General features: G+C 42.6%; 1 protein-coding gene across 2 annotated transcripts in view; it reads left to right on the top strand.

Annotated features, from left to right (window-relative positions):
• Positions 1 to 17,340, top strand: part of LMBR1 (limb development membrane protein 1) — an 86,215-nt gene extending 68,875 nt beyond the window's left edge. For both annotated transcript variants that reach the window (XM_072153955.1, XM_072153956.1), the window contains 5 exons: positions 1,982 to 2,055; positions 3,578 to 3,668; positions 5,571 to 5,637; positions 9,289 to 9,450; positions 9,688 to 17,340. In XM_072153955.1, the coding sequence (XP_072010056.1) occupies positions 1,982 to 2,055; positions 3,578 to 3,668; positions 5,571 to 5,637; positions 9,289 to 9,450; positions 9,688 to 9,764 (471 nt within the window). In that variant the 3' untranslated portion in view covers positions 9,765 to 17,340. The remainder of the gene's footprint in view (positions 1 to 1,981; positions 2,056 to 3,577; positions 3,669 to 5,570; positions 5,638 to 9,288; positions 9,451 to 9,687) is intronic.
• The last annotated feature ends 332 nt before the right edge of the window (positions 17,341 to 17,672 follow it).

Genomic DNA, 17,672 nt, shown 5'->3' with positions numbered 1-17,672 from the left:
GTTATCCAATTATTTAATAATTCATTTCTACCCAACTTTTGTCCATGGGTAAGAGGGAATTGTTCTACCCTAAGCCACACATTTTGCCCTGTCTCTTATTCCACCCCTTAGTATCCCTATACCGTATAATACCACCTTCATAGCCCCCACACTGTATAATGCCACTTTCTGAGACACAGCATCGTGTATATTGCTCCCTTTCTTTTGGCCCACATTCCCCCTTCTCCCTTACATTGTGGCACCACCTTCTGCTTTCCCTCACATCTCAGGCCCCATTTCATCTCCCATTCACATTGCAGCCCCCCTCACATTTCTGCGCCCACCTTTTATGCACCCCCTCACATTGCAGCCCCCTCCTCACATTGCACCCCCCCTCACATTGCAGCCCCTTATGTTAAAGCCTTGCAGTTCATTATTTAGTATTTTGGTATGTAGTGATCCCAGCTCAACTGAGCTCCAAATACCAAATTGTCTCTCCCGCTCACCCAATTGTCCGCTTGCTGTTATGTAAAGTCCTCCAGAAGAACACAATATTGACATCAAAGATAAAGGGTTGAAACATCCAACTCCATAAAAAACTGCTTGCTCCTTTATTAATCCATTTGTAAATATAGGGAGCACATCAGGTAATCCCCCACATCCCTGATGTTGATTCACTCAGAGCATTTATCTTATTTTTTAATTTTTTTTCAGCTCTTTTGCTAGCTGTATTAATTCCACTAAATTATGCGCTGAGCTCCTCCTAGTGGTGGCTACAAGCAGCACATTTTTTATCAGTTGTAGTTTATAGGGGAGATTTATTATATACTTATACCATCTGTCTTATCTAAATCATTAAAACATGAGGTGTTCAGGTTTTTATTTAGAAACATGTCGTGATTATAAAACAAAAAAAGGCAATGTGATATTTGTGTACACTATTTGTAAATAAATGTATCTTCTTATGTGTCGTCAAGAACTACAGATGGTCCTTGACTTTAAGAACACCCTACTTACAGACGACCCATAGTTACAGACGGACCTGACCACTGTGACCTCTGGTGAAGCTCTCTGGATGTTACTTTAGTCCCAGACTGTAATGATCAGCTGTAAGGTGTCTGTAATGAAGCTTTATGGATAATCCTTGTTCCCATTACAGCACAAAATCTTGCTAATTAAATTATCACAGGGACAAAATTTGTCTGGAGTTGGGCTTAAAAAATATTCCTGATGTGACTTACATACAAATTCAACTTAAGAACAAACCTAAAGAACATATCCTGTGCCTAATCCAGGGACCACCCCTATTGGAAATACATGCGAAATATGTTTAAAGGGCACCTACCACCACGAATCTACCTATAAAGGTAGATCGGGTGGTAGGTGGATGTATGGGACGTGAGGATAGCCCTTTTTAGAGCTAATCCTCACGTCCCCGCTAGCGTCACATAAACTTTATTGCCCTAATATGTTAATTTAATTAAGCGGCTACCGGGGCGTGGAGTAGCCGGACACGAGGCTACACGGCGCGGCTACTCCACGCCCCAGTAGCTGCTTTCCCCCGCCTACCCTGTGATCTTCGGCGCGCAGCTGCGAGATTGCGCATCTTGGCCGGAGTTACTGCGCATGCGCAGAACTCCGGCTTCTCGGACGAGGGCGCGCAGCTGCCAGGAGCTGCGCGCCGAAGATCACAGGGTAGGCGGGGGAAAGCAGCTACTGGGGCGTGGAGTAGCCGCGCCGTGTAGCCTCGTGTCCGGCTACTCCACGCCCCGGTAGCCGCTTAATTAAATTAACATATTAGGGCAATAAAGTTTATGTGACGCTAGCGGGGACGTGAGGATTAGCTCTTAAAAGGGCTATCCTCACGTCCCATACATCCACCTACCACCCGATCTACCTTTATAGGTAGATTCGTGGTGGTAGGTTCCCTTTAATTATATTTAGTAATTATGAATCTCTCCTATATAAAGTCTTTTAACATACTTTTTTTTTTCTCTTCCAGGGGCCAGGTATTGGAAATGCGTCATTGTTCACATTTGGATTTGCTGGAGCTGCTTTGGAAATCATTTTAATTTTGTATCCTTGGTAAAGCTGCCTCACCTGTGGTTTATTGATGGTCTGTACGACCTCACACTGCAGAAGGAAATATTAGCATTGTATTCCTTTAGGGCTTATTCAGACGGGCGGTTCTGCAAAAAATGCAGATGTGTGATATCATCATTTTGTTTTGTTTTTTACCTCTGCCCAAAAAAAAGCGGATGGTTTTCTAATGCATTTTCTGCAGCTGGCTGCCAGAATTTGAGGAAAAATTGACTGCAAACAGATGTGTGAACAGACCCATAGGAATATAGTCAGAGAAACAAGCGACCCGTGTTTTGCATGGAACAATGCACAACCCCAGGCGTTTGTTAGTGATCTCATGTTTTTCAATGGAAATGCAGATGGGATTGGGCTCAGCCCCACTTTTTGTTATACAAACAATAACATTTATTTGCTGGGATGGAAACATACCTTAAATGTGAACATTTTTTGAAAAAGTACTATGCATTACAAAAAAAACCCAGATAAAACTAACTAGAAATCCTTTAACATTTTGTAAATTTTTGAACTGCGCTGTATTGCACATAAATATGAAAAGGGAACCTGTCACAACATATTAGAGCTCTATAGCTAGCTGTCACTAGCTGTATAACTAACAGACCCCCTTCTTTTAGCTAAAAATTGTTTTCCTCGCATCCCCATAAATCAAATTTATTTTATATTCCCTGGCATCGGAGGGGGCGTGTCCTGCTCGGCCAACCCCTCCCATCTACTCCTCCCCATGCCTCTTCTCTACTTGTCATGTGACCAGGGTGATGTCATCTAAGGTCCTTTACATAGTTACATTTGCAACATCTACCCCATGTATGTATCTGATCACATGACAGTATCCTGGCATGACTACAGCATGCCTCCACGTATTCTGCTGTGACTTCATTGGGTAGCCTGTGCAAATGTAACAGGACCTTAGATGACATCATCCTGGTCACATGAAATCAAGTGGCCAATAATGTAACAGAGCTTTCTCTCAAGTTCCACATAGCAGGATGTCCTAGCAGTGATTCCTGTCAATCGGGCACAAGGAGGCAGGGCAAGTAACCTCACTGGACTCACTTAGTGTGATGGACTCACATCAGGTAAGTTGCATATAACTTTATGTTTAGGGATAAGGGCAGTGATTTTTTAATCATCGTTTTTAATTAACTATTTATTTTAGGTGGGGTCATTTGCATGGCAGGTTCTCTTTAAGACACCGCGCCTGAAAAATTCTCTAAAATTGCCCGGTTATGATGGTCTTTTCAGGCATGGACATTAAGGAGTTAAATATGTATTATCTGCTGTTGAGCTGATACAACAGTGATGTTATGATAATTGCTACTTGTATGATTTGTCACTGCTCTCCATCAGTCTGGTGGAGTGACGGGAGGGTGTGAATCCGTCAGGTTGGCCCTTCTAGAAGCACTTGAGGTGTTTTGTCTTTCCATCGGAGGTGACGGAGAACATTCCTCCGGCCAGACTCCTCCATTGTTCCCTCCGTGTTACCTTAACTCTGGCTCAGCTATCTGATGGTTTCCTCTGTGGTCGGCTTCTACAGTCTGCGCTTTTTTGGAAGTTTCACACCCAGAAAAGATGACACAACGATGACAAAGGTAACACTACTGCAGGTCATGAGGTAGATGACTGTCGCCCCTTATCAATTGTCCCCCCCCCCCCCATGACTCATTTGCAGCGATGAATATTTGTTTGCAACCTCCATATAAAAACACAACAAATTGGAAGATTTCCTAAATGTGGAACGAGTGTGAAAAAGGGGGATGTGCGCCGTGTTTAATTTGGCCGCCATCCATTCATCCGATAAAAGGGCAGAGCCTGCAATTACTGGGCTTGTTAACCAGCCATAGAAAGGCTGAAAGGGAAGTTTTCTTTCTTCCCAAAAGGAACCGTATTGCTAATGAGTAACTTTGTGTGAACTGTACTTCACTGGGCCGCATTGAAGTCTGAAGAAGCTCGGCTACAGCGAGGAAGACAAGACAGTCATTCACATTTAAATCATTAAAATAAGACTGGAGCGGCCCATTCAGCCACATCTTACAGGTTCAGGCTAATTTGACTTTGCACAATCTGACACCAGACGTAGAAGAATGAAACTGTTAAGTAACGCTTTGACACAGATGTGTACATTTATTTTTGTTGGATATTCCCACAAGCCGGCCGAGGAGGTCAGTAACTAAGGAGCAGCCATTGTCCTCTTTAATTGTCCATATGACTCCTTCTTCTTCTTACCTCCTTTCTTGTCTGTCTGAAGGTCTCTTAGCTCTTGGGCTGCACTATAGTTACTAGTAGTATAGTATAGTTACTATAGTAGTAAAACTTACTCTCAGAAGTTAAAGATTTGAAGAGGCAATTTTATTTTAAACGAAATCTACTGTGAAAACATTTACTCCTATATCCAGGCACCGTGACTGTGATAATCTTCTTACATTTGTTATCCATGGCCTCGTTCCTTCTATAACCGACTTTTACAATTATGCTAACAAGCCATATTGGCTTTACCAGAACCTCTTTATGCCCGGGCTTATTCACGGGCTGTTACACTGTCTCTTAACTCCACCCTCAGCACTTCCCCCTCCCACTGTGTGCTGCTGCCATGAGAATACGTCAGGAAAATGGGAAAGTGATGAGGGAGCAGATGGGAGGGCGAGACAATCTGCAGGACAGAGGGGCTCTGTTAACATCCCAGAGCCCTTTTGGTTTTTTAACAGAGCCCCTCTGTGCAGCAGATCGTCTCCCCTCCCATCTGCTACCTCATAACTTTGCCCTTTTCCTGCCGTATTCTCATGGCAGCAGCACACAGTGGGGGGGCTTAGAGACAGTGTAACAGCCTGTGAAACCAGGGCATGAAGAGACTCTGGTAGAGCCAGTATGGCTTGTTAGCATAATTAAAAGTTGATTTTATAAGGAAGGAAGCCATGGATAACAAATATATGAAGATTACCACAGTCCCGGTGCCTGGATCTATGAGTAAGTGTCCCTGGTTTATCATGATGGATCCTGATGGTAGATTTCCTTTAAGTACTAGTTAAAATCTCCCTCTGCGGACATGAATGGGAGTTCTCTGAAGCAACGTGCCCCATGTTGTGAGTGGATGTAAATCACCACATTAAAATGCTGCAGATTTTTTTTTTCACAGCATGGGATGCGGTTTGTATAATTCTCACATACTATGCCGTGACATTAAATCGTTGTGGATTAGCCACAGACTAACCCCCAGCGATTGCCGTCAGTCTATTCCTAACCTGTTAGTTTTTAGTTTTCCTGATGCATTAAAAAAACTGCATGGGGGAAGCTTTATCACATGTGTAGAAGCAGTGATAACTCTCGCCATGTGGTTAATTTTTCTCAGAAGCTCATTCCCATTTCAGTAATATAATATTAGATTCTAGAAGAAAATCGTAACATTCCATGGAAGTCCTGTTTGTTACACGGCTATGATGGGTATATATTGATGTTCACTCGGTAATAAAACGTCCCATATGTTTCTTCTATCACAGATTATTGGGAACTGCGTCTCTATCCTGGTGCTCAGTTCAGCTCTACCTGTCATGTCCAGGACACTAGGTGGGTCTGTTTAAACTTATGTGCTGTGATTTTCATGAGAAGTGACGACCTGTAACATTGACAGATATGTGTGTGTGACTATGGTACTAATGTCAGATATTTATGACATCTAAGAGATTACGTGCCTGGGAACTTCACTTGATGATAAATCCCACGTTTAAGTGTCTTGCTCTCCCAGTTCCGAAAATGTTGCGGCCGCTGCTGATTAAATGGGGTCCTTACAGCACTCACTTTCAAATGGTGGGGGGGGGGAGGGGGGGGTGTCAGAAATGGGATTGTCCAAAGTTAAAGAAACTCCTTAAAGGGGGTTTCCCATGAAAGAAAGTTCTCAAATGTTAATCCCCTAGGGATGATTACACAATAAAGATAATTTTTAACCCCTTACTTTACACAGTTTTATTGCTGTTTAGCTCCCATCAGTCAGTGATGGTCAGTGTAAGATTCCAGAGTGTGGAGGACGACTCTCTAAGCAGACACTACATTATTCCTCTGTGCTATGAAATGCTGGTAATGTGCTTAGATTATCAGGCTACAGGGTTTATCTACAATTCTATTTAGCTTCTGAACAGTCTACTACTATATGACACACAGAAAGAGTGATGAGACAGATCAGAGATTATGGGATGGATATAAAACAGAATGACACGCTCTGCTACCTCACCTATAACACACACAGAGTCAGCTCTGCTTTAAGTCTCCCTCCTGGATAAAGACCTTATTTGTCTGAAGATTGTAGAGCAAGTCTCTGCACGCTGCTTGCCGGCAGGAAGTGCCTGTGTCTGAGCTGGTCTTGTAATGCAGAGAGAGGGGCAGGAGGCAGAGAGACACTGAATGGGGCAGACAAGAGAAAGCTATTCATGAGAAGAATCCGACTGTAGTCAAAACATTTACGGTCCTATCCAGGGGTAACCAAGTTTTTATGAGCAGGACTGAGACAGGTTGGACTTCTATCTGTGAAATGCTGTATTTTTTTAACAACAGTGAATTAGAGAATGTGTTATTTTGTTATCCTGAGTACATTTAAAGGGAACCAGTCATCATAAAATAGCCTAATAAACTTCTAGCAGTATGTTGTCAAACAGCTAAGCAGAACGCTCACTTCACTGTAATTCATGGTCCTAAGTGCATGAGGAGGAATATAACGAGACCTGCACCTGTGTGACATCACATGACCAGGAATATAACGAGCCTTGCACCTGTGTGACATCACATGACCAGGAATATAACGAGACCTGCATCTGTGTGACATCACATGACCAGGAATATAACGAGACCTGCACCTATGTGACATCACATGACCAGGGATATAATGAGCCATGCACCTGTGTGACATCACATGACCAGGTATATAACGAGACCTGCACCTGTGTGACATCACATGACCAGGAACAAGTTTTTAAGCCAATGGAAGAAAACTTAAAAGCTTCCTCTAGAATGACAGCAAGCAGTGATCTAGAAAACAGTGAGGAATTGATACAGAAAGTACATAGGAAAGTTGTAGAACTTTTCATTACACAAACAATAACATTGAATCTGTCCCATGCCTGGTTATAGTAGGTATCCACAGTGGAAGTAAAGAACACAAATGAAGGGGGGGGAAACCCTTTTCACAAAGTTTGAAGCAGTTTTTTAATCTTACATTGGTAACATGCACAATATTCTAGCGCCCTACACAAGACTGCTGCAAGACCCCGGAAATAACATGACAGCAATTTTCAAAAATTTAACAATAAAATGATGCAGTTGGAGCAGAGATGGAGTGAGGAATTTTTTTATTTTTTTCTCCCCTAGAAAACCACATCAGAAATACATTGTTTCTATTACTTCGAAATTTTCCACTGTAAACTAAATAAATATTATTTCAAATGGAAATCTTTTGGGTTTTTCTAAAACCTGTTGTGTGATATCATACAGTATACTACAACCCTGGACGGCTCTGACCTGGGGGCCGTGTGTTGCCAATGTTTTTTGGATGTTGCGTTTCCCTTTTCGCTGTAGACTATTTAGCAGATTGGATTAAGTCTTCTGTCTTTCACCAGCAAAACGAAAGTATTAATCTGTGTGCGTGTAAACAGATAGAAAACTCCTGTGGGAACTAACAAATAGCCTTTTGTGTGGCTTAAGCTCGCCCCCTCTTTGCGCCTTTTTAAAGCTGATTTTTTTTTTTGCGCGCACAATAATCCGAGATTGTGGCGAGCAGTTGGTAGTAATGTACACGGGTTATTGAGAGGAAGGCGCTCGCTGGGCACAATTGTTGTGACAAAGAAAACAAATTAATTGCCAAAGCCACTTTCCCCCCCCCCTCCCCTTTCCTTACAAACCACATTCCTGAATAGTTTGCCATAGAGATAAATAAAAGAGGAAGAATAGAAGGTAAAAAGAAGGATGCTACAATCCGAGCGGCCGCGAACAAACGCACAGACACAGCTGTCCAAACAGGATTAATAGACTGCATTAGGGTACAGTACCGAGTCATGTGGCGCTTTGCAAAATATCAACATGCATCGCGCTACATGTTCTGCCCGCTGCTTCTCTATAGATGAAAGCCAAGAAATACGTTTAACACATTCATGGGCTTCTCACAGGAGTTTTTTTTTTTCACCTCAAAGATGTAACAGGAGCCGGGATGGGAAAGGCAAACTAAAAATATAAACGCAACACAAAAAACAAACACAAAAACACGTGATAAAGTAAAGGAGAGTATCTAGCATCATCTGCTTAGAATGGAAGTCATGGTAATTTTGATGATTTTTTATTTTTTAACTTTTTAGAATCGTTGGTCTGACTTCTGATGATCCACTCATGTTTTCTGATGTCATGCTAGAAAAACATCAGGTCAGATCTGTTAGCAGCAAAATCCATCATGATAAACCAAGAACACCTACTAATAGATCCGGGCACCGGGACTGTGGTAATCGTCATATATTTGTTATCCATGGCCTCCTTCCTTTTAAAATCAACGTTTAAAATTCTGCTAATGAGCCTGAATGGCGGTGGGTCGGAGGTTGGAATACCAGAGCCTCTCTCTGCTGTAGCTTCACAGGCTGTTACATTGTGCAGGAGCCTGTTCCTTCCACTGTGTGCTGAAACATCCTCTGCTGCCATGAGATTACAGCAGTCATATGGCTGCAGAATATGCTAAGGGGGTGGTGAGACAGTGTAACAGCCTGTGAAGCTACAGCATGGATGGGCTCTGATAACTCACCCCAGAGCCCTTTTGGTCTTATTGGTTTTAGAAGGGATTTGGCCATGGATAGCAAATATAAGAAGATTACCAAGTCACAGAGTCTGCATCTATGAGTAAGTGTCCCTGGTTTATCATGGTACATTTCCTTCAAACCTTTCTAATATTTGGACCTTCAATATCTGGCTTATGGTTCCAGGAGAGTAGTCAGCTCATATACAGGGGCTTGGAAACCCCGGCCAGGTGTATGAACCCATCAAAATTCATGGGGACACGTGCTATAAGTTACTTATACACAAATGTATCAATAGAGCTTACATTCTGTCTGGATTCCGGGTCCCCGTGCGGTCCGGCCCCATGTGTGGGTTTGGACCATGTTTCTTGTGCAGGCTATAAAGGTGTTGTGCTTCTTTCAGGATATGACACGGCCCGTGTGAATGTAACCACTGACTTCTCTTTGCTCTCAGGAATCACTAGATTCGATCTGTTGGGCGACTTTGGGAGATTCAACTGGCTGGGAAACTTCTACATCGTCGTAACGTACAATCTGATATTTGCCATCGTGACGACGCTGTGTTTAATGCGCAAATTCACCTCCGCAGTCCGAGAAGAGCTGTTGAAAGCAATAGGTATTGTATCTTATGTGCTTTACATCAAGTAGTGGGATTATATATTAGTATATAATGGATAACTACGGTAATAGTATAACTACAAGCAAATATCGTGACTCAATGACCCACGTACACAAAGCTGGTGGATAACTTGTAACTCTCTGCTAGCACTGAAGCCACAGGAAGCTACATAATAATAATTGTGTGATTTTTTTTTTTTCATGCCGACTCCTATCCGTACGTTGTTCTTCACAGGTTTAGACAAACTTCAGCTATCCAATGAGCCCAGCGATGATTCACCGTCCCCCAACGGGCATCAGAAAACACTGTGACTTCCCACAATCCTGCTGCGACTGACATTCCTGGGGGGCTCACAAGATGAAGCGGTTGCCTGGTACATGGCTGTTCTTGTATACATAGCTCTATAGACTTAGCAAAGACTTCACCTATAGGTCATGGTGGCCACATAACTGCACTGCTGTGAATAAGACTTTCTTCTACTTTTTGTGTTTTTTTGCTTAGAAGTTTAATGTGACCGTAGCAAAATCTCTAGAGAACATGAGAACCTGCACCCTGGCAGATTGGGCCTCATGTATCAGATGTGGTTCAGAAAAACGGCGGTCGTCCGACTCCAAGTGAGACCTGGACCACAGGGCGACTTCTTTTAGGAGCATTTTCATACATGAGATCCTTGTGCCTTGGGGTCAGAAGAACTTGGGGACAGGCTTGTCTGTCATTGTGTCAGATGTTATGTGATGCCATCTTGGATTGTTTTTGTTACTTAGGTTCTCACTTATCATTAGATACTACTTATGAGGAATCTGCACTAAAACAAATCAAGGGTCCAACTCTGCTAAGTGTACAAGAGAAAGGAGAGTTAAAGGAAACCCATCTTCAAAATCCACCACGATAAACCAGACGGCTTACTCATAGATCCCAGGCACTGTGACTGTGGTAATGTTGTATTATATTGTATTTGACCTCCTTCCTTCTAAAATCAACTTTAGAAATTATGCTGATGAGCCTGAATGTTTGAAGGATTCCTGGGGGTGTTACCAGAGGCCCCCTGTGCTGCAGCTTCACATGCTGTTGCATTGTCTCCCCCGCTCCCTCTGCACTTGCTCCTCTCTCTGCCTGTTGTCTCATCTCAATAAGTGGGAGGAGGAAGTGCTTCTGCCCAGTATAACAGCCTGTGAATACACAGCACAGAGGGGCTCAGGTAACCCATCTCAAGGACTATCAGATTACCATAGTCACGGTGCTTGGATCTATAATCAAGTTCCCGTGGATTATTATGATGGATTTTAATGTTAGATTTCCTTTAACCCCTGCCAGACTCTTCTGTGACCAAAATGTTACAACATGTTTAAACTTTTGTTGGTCCGGCTTGTACAATCAGGGGAATAGTCAAGAAATGATACCCATGATGGCTGACATTACTGAGTACAGCCAGCTATGGAGGGTATGGTAACACTGACTAGCACACAGCCTTGCAGTGTTACCTACCTGTCATGCTCCATATGCAGAACTCTTTAGGCCATAGAGTAGCTCAGTATAGATCAGTACAACACTGATCTATAATATTGCTGTGTGCACAGACCCTTAAGCTTACTCATTAAATATAAGGCTCCAGGGGGGGGGCTAGGAAAAGAAAAACAAATTCTATACCCGCCCCTCTCCTGCGCTTCGCTTCAGCGCAATGCTGTCCGTCACCACTGACCTCTGTTTGTATATAGAGGCTCAGCAGGGGCGCAGTGTGGACAACCTGGGCTGTCCACACTGCGCTGCCGATCAGGGGTGAGTATATATTGTTTGTATATTTTTATACCCCATTAAGCGCTAAATGTAAAAAAATCCCTGATCCTGGTGCATCACACACCTGAGTCCATGGAGTATAAGCCACAATCTGTTAATGTGATCTTATAAGCAATATTTCCTATCACATACTATGTCCTCTTTATAAGAGTGTTAGCCCTGACAAGTTTATCCTGTGGTAGTACAGTCAGTGACTTGGTCGTTCATTCATGTAGCGTTCTTTTTGGTGCTACATACACAATACATTCTGTACGAACACAACCTGCTCTATTGGGCATATAGGGCGTCGTGTACAGGCTACACCCCCTCCTGGGGGGCAATACAGCAGTTTTATAGTCTAGTTTCCGTGAATAGGGATTTTCCTTTTGTATCTCTTTGCACATTAAGGTGTTAAGCTGAGATGAATGGTGACAATGTGAAGTGAATGTCCTTTCTTGTTCACAATTGTTAAGTTAATATTAATACAGGTCAAGATTTTCTCTGCTGATCAATTTTGGAAAAAAACATTTATAGCGCATTGTACTCCTAATATAATGCATAGATATATCAGATTTTAGAAAACTTATGAGATCAGGGTCCCTAGACCCTGCATTAAAGCAAGTGACAGAAATACATAAATGACGATCCTAACTTAAAGGAACACTCCATTGACAGGCAGTGAATAATAGCTGGTGCAGGGCTTGAAGGGAGGAGATTCCAGCTGTGACTGGAGTGTTCCTTTAAAGTACTAAAGTAAGCAGCTCCTAGTGCTTGATCAAACGCCGCAGTGTTAGAGTGAAACCTCCGGTAACGCTATCAAACACTGCGGCGGGGTACAGTGTACCACAATGTATTCATGAGGGGGTGGGGTTGGGGCGTGGCTAGGGGCGGTGACGGCCTATGGAGCGAGCGGGGCAGTCCGGGGTAGAGGCAGCGCCTCGGAGTGTCCCCTCATGAATACATCGGGCAGCTTTGCGAGCTGTCCGATGATTACACTGTACCCCGCCGCAGTGTTTGATAGCGTTACCGGAGGTTTCCGGTAACGCTATCACTATAACACTGTGGCGTTTGATCAAGCACTAGGAGCTGCTTACTTTAGTAAGCAGCTCCTGGTGCCGAAAATGTAGGTGACAGGTCCTCTTTAAGGTTTAGTGGTCTTTGTTTGGTGTTTTATGAAAGGAGGTACAAGACCCTTAAAAGATTACATGCAGCAGCCACGGTGAGGAGAAGATCTGGAGCTCTGTATCTGCACAATTGAGTTCCATGCACTATAGAGATTATTAGAAATGTATCAGCAAATAGTTTACTATATGTATATCTTTAATACACAAATTTATATATTGTCTTATGACTTTAATTTTTAGTTTTTTTTGGCACCTGTCAGGTGTACTCGTAGCCATCAATGGAGACACAAGTCCCTCATATGACCGTGCTAGGTAGCCGCTATTTTCATAATTTAATCACACAAAAAAGTATATGCAAAAAAGTATATGCAAAGTTGATCTGGAGAATGAGGATGCCCCCGAAGGCGGGTCCCAATGCTGAAGTGCTCCCTCACCTCTACTCTGAGTGATGGCTGACTTCACACTGGAGCAAAATGGAGGAGTCAAGAAGCAATAGGGAGAGCACTAGGACCCGCCTTCTGGACACTTGTAAGAATGGCCTGTTTCTCAGTAAGGCTGGTAATAAGATCGATCACAAAGGTATTTACACGTAACTCTCCACTAACAGGTCTTAAAAGAACTGTCACCAGTTTTTACCCCATTAAACTACTATATCATGGAAATGTCCTTTCTAGAATTCTGGAATTACCTACTGTATAAGAAAAAAATCCAGGAGAATATAAGCAGAGGAGGGTCATATTTGCCTGAGATGTGTCACTTTCCCCTTCAAAGGGGGAGTGTCATTTTAGATGATCCTACTTTTGGTTTTATAGTACCAAGCACCGTGCTGTTAGCGTCATATTAAAGATAAGAATCTCGTCTTTCAGATTACAGGAGGCTTTTGGTTCTGGGGTGTACTGGACCTAGGTACAGACCGTTAAGCTAAAGGGTGCGTATTGAATCCTTATCCAACTATGTTTTAACTGCCTATATCTTTGGTTATCTATATCACAGAACAACAAACCACAAATATGAAATTATTATCTTTAATATAACCCTAAAGTGTGTTTCTAGGTGCTATAGAACTAAAGATGGGATCATCTAAAATGATGCTGACTCCTCAGCTTCAAAAATTAGACTCTCCTCGGATTATGACTCTTCTCTGCTCATTTTTAGAAGAATTTGGAGATTCTTTTAATAGCAAAATGGTTGGAATTTCACATAAAAGCGGTAATTCTAGAAAGAACATTACATACCCTCCCTGTGGGAGCTGCTATTTTATAGGGGTAAAAGCTGGTTTGCAAAGTACTAGATTATTGGTTCCTGGAAAGCACAAAGCACAAAACTAATATATTCATCAGTATAAGCACAGAGAACGACCCAGCTTCAAGATTAGATGTATTCATTTTACAGAAGTCCTTCTCTCCATTTACTCCATTTCTGGTGATGTCATGTTGTACACAGAGTAACGTGGGCTTACACGTATAATTTTTTTTTGCTGTGGAGTAAAACAATGCCCCATGTGGTCCCCCGTTCACACACTTGTAGCCATCAGCTCATAATCTCCTATACAATGGGGCAGATTTACTTACCCGACCCAGTGGCGCGTTCTGTGCTGTGGATTCGGATCTTCCGGCGATTCACTAAGGCCGTCCACCAGATGTCGCTGCTGCGCTGAAGTTCCCCGAGGTCCGCTGGAATGCACGAGCCTATACCTGGTGAAGGTAAGCGCGAGTCCTGCGACATTTTTTTTTTTTTTTAAATGCAGCGGTTTTTCCGAATCCGTTGGGTTTTCGTTCGTCCACGCCCCCTGATTTCCGCCGCGTGCATGCCGATGCGCCACAATCCGATCGCGTGCGCCAAAATCCCGGGGCAATACAGGGAACATCGGCGCCAATCGGAAATATTCGGGTAACACGTCGGGAAAACGTGTATCGGGCCCTCAGTAAATGACCCCCACTGTCTTCATCTCTATCCACTGATCTGGTGTGACCATGAGGCCGGGTAATGTGCGTGTTGTTCTACTTTCTTGTAGCTTCTCCATTGGACAGTGCAGGATTGTATACACTGCAGGGTTTTGCAATAATACATAATTCATTCTTGTCTATGCATATCTATGGTAAGACAATTACATCTATACTTCAGCGTCTGCCATTGTCATGGAGTCTCGGATCATCTCATCAGCCCCTTGTACTCGGCTCTAGTTATGAGTCTTGGAGCTAAATACTGGAGGCCAGATATTCTCAGTGGTGCTAGTTATGTATGGACCATCCCCATCACATCTGAGATTTCTGTGTGTTATATATGAGAGAATCTTTTTATATACATAATATCCATTTGGGCCTTCTTAGACAAATGCACCCAATAACCGATGAGCCTCCAGTCCCATTGTCTGTATCCTAGATATGTCTCAATGTCATGTAAGCATCTTTTATATGGTCATAGGGGTCTTCCTAATAATGAAATATTTGTCCTATCCATATGATAGGTAGATAAGAATTTGCTGTCCTTGAGTCACCTATATGTATGCCTGGCCCACTGCTTCATTTATTCCTATGGTGCAACTTAGTGCAACGTAATTTACTATCTCAGTCCCATAGAGGTGAAATGAATGTACCCTCCATTTACACAAGTGACTTGGGGACTTCCATTCTTGTGGTCAGATACTCAAGGATAAGCAATGCTGGACTGGGGTTTCTTTGGTCCACCCTAGCAGCCTCCAAAGTTTTCCGCTGTATTTCTGGGGTCCAGCAGTAATTTACACCCTGGGCCCACCGGAGGATCCTCTGAGGCTCTGGTGGGCCAGTCCGACACTGGAATAAGAGGAAAAAATCCCCTTAGTTACATTAAAAATAGAGATGTATCAGAGAGCTCTATAGAATATTATACACTGTTTATTACCCTCAGAATGAATATGGACATATGCATCACAGCTGACATCTAGGAGGTTTACAGCTGTCCAGGAATCTCACAGCCATATATCACATATCTCAATGTGCAGTGTTATATATATATATTATATATATGATTAAGTCATGTCACACATTCCTTAATCCTTCTCACCGAAGAAGATCTTGACATTTAAAAGAACACTCCATTGTGTCATGTCGTGTGCAGGGCCGAGCTTTCCCACCATAGAGAGACTGTATGTGTCATGCTCCGCCCCCCTTGGCCCTGCATAAAGGGTATATATTGTAACAGTTCAAGTTCCTGTAAGTCTTCTTGCAAATATTTATCTGAAGGAGACTTAAAGGAAATGTTACATGTGATGTTGCACATATTATTGACAGATCTTAACCTGGATATTCCTTTGCATGGGAGTTGTATGAAATGCGTTCACTCCAGCTACTTCCAGAAATGGCGCCCCTCTGTCTGCACCGGTATCGCCTCTTAGATCCATCCAAAGAAATCCACCTGATCGGTGGATATCCCTGCTACCAAGGTGATATGCACAATGAAGAGCACTGTGTGAACATGCACATAGGATCTCAGGTATTGCTGCTTTCGCACACCTCCGATAACATCCTGCGTGAGGAATTCTTACAAAGTTTTCCTGGGTACATCTCTTATTCATGGTTATTAACTGCACTTTTAAAAGTTTTTAAAAAGATCCCAGGGACCAAATTGCTACAGAAGATCCATAATATACCCCAATCTCCATATATACCTCCCCATTTACATGGCGTACATGTGTTGTCTGTATGGAGGGAGGAGCAGGCTGTTCTCAGACAGGTCTGTGTATTTCTCTCCAGGAGAGAAAAAAGATTGGACATAAAAATTCAACATGCCTGATCAGGGCAGAAGGGGTTAGGCTGGACCCTCCCCCCCCCCCCCCCCCAAAAAAAAAAAAAAAACATTTTTAGCCTTCTGCCCCAGAGAATCCTCTCCAGAACTTTCTAATGCATTATGTCCTTTATGTATAAGATACATGTTCAGAATATTAAGGGAGGTGCAGGAAGGAGCCGGACTGATATGCGACATGTATGAGGGATTATAGGGATTATGTGTCAAAATCGTTGCTCAACACGACTACAAAGTGCAGAAAATCTTCACCTCTCTCTGCCGCGTGTAAGACGTCAGCCATAACCTAAGCCGCGTTTCACTTCGGCTTGGAAAACGTTCCTGTGTAGTTACAACCACTTCCCCTTATTCCATACTCTGAAAACAAAACCCTGAGTACAATGATAGGGAGTCTAACAGATCTTAAAACTCCCAAAAGTTATATAATACCCCACACATGGCAGTTTTTTTTTTTTTAAAGATTTTAGATAAAAAAAAATCAATTGTATACTTTTGTAGTCTCAATGTGAGATCTAAGCAACTTGCAGGATGCAATAATGGTTAGAAGTTGGACAACTACAACTCCCAGCATGCCCTGTTAGCTGTAGATGCTGAGAGTTGTAGTTTCCCAAGAGCCGGGGGTCTACAGGTGGGGGACGAGCCGTGTACAGTACAATACATAGAGCTCATGAATAGACTAGTGTGAGATAAATAGTGCCGCCATATTGTCAGTGTCCCTATGATCAATAAAGTTGTGAAGGTTCACTATATGTTGAGCAGAAATCTACTACTAATGACCCACCTCGAGCGCGACAGGAAAATATTTTTTTTTAAATATTAAGAATTTAAATAAAAACCTTTTTTGAAGCACATTTCTAGAAGACGCAGTATTCCTCAATTCCACTTTTGATCTGCTATATTTCCCAGAGCAGACGTTTGGACCTCCTGCACCTGTATGTTTACACGCACCTAACACCCGGTGCCATCGTCTCACTTTTTATGTCCAGATGAGAAGTTTTAAGTCCAAATCTTGTGTTTACCAACTTCTCTTCTCTTTTATTGTTACTGGAGAAGACACGAAGTATAAATGTGAACAGGATCACTTCCAATGTTTTTAGTTGTGGTCTGTGCTTTCTTTTTATTATTATTTGCATTGCATTTTGTGTGTATTTTACTGGACTTCTTTTGTAAAGGTTTATATGTCCAATAAACTTTTTTTCTGTGTTTCCTATTTCTTTTGGTTGAGTTCTTCCAAAAGACAGGTTAAAATCTGAAAATATGACATCAATAAGAGAAAGGTAAGTAGATTTCTTTGGGGGGGGGGGGGGAAAGTTTAGATTTTTCTATTCCAGATTGGGTTTATGTCTGGTGGTCACACTTTTATATAATCTTTTAAAGGGAACCTGTCATCAGATTTTAATCCATTAAATGGGTTTTACCACAAAGAAACTTAGGCCCTAACTATCCACTAATTTACTGGGGGTCTTAGTGATGAGAATGGGGGTCTGATGTATGCATGCGCAGACTACCCGATTCATCTCTATGGAGCTGACTGAGATTGAT

This window comes from Engystomops pustulosus, chromosome 5, assembly GCF_040894005.1.
Source record: "Engystomops pustulosus chromosome 5, aEngPut4.maternal, whole genome shotgun sequence".
Taxonomy (NCBI): Eukaryota; Metazoa; Chordata; class Amphibia; order Anura; family Leptodactylidae; genus Engystomops; species Engystomops pustulosus.
Note: the sequence above shows the minus strand (reverse complement) of the source record. Positions and strands in the feature narration are given on the sequence as shown.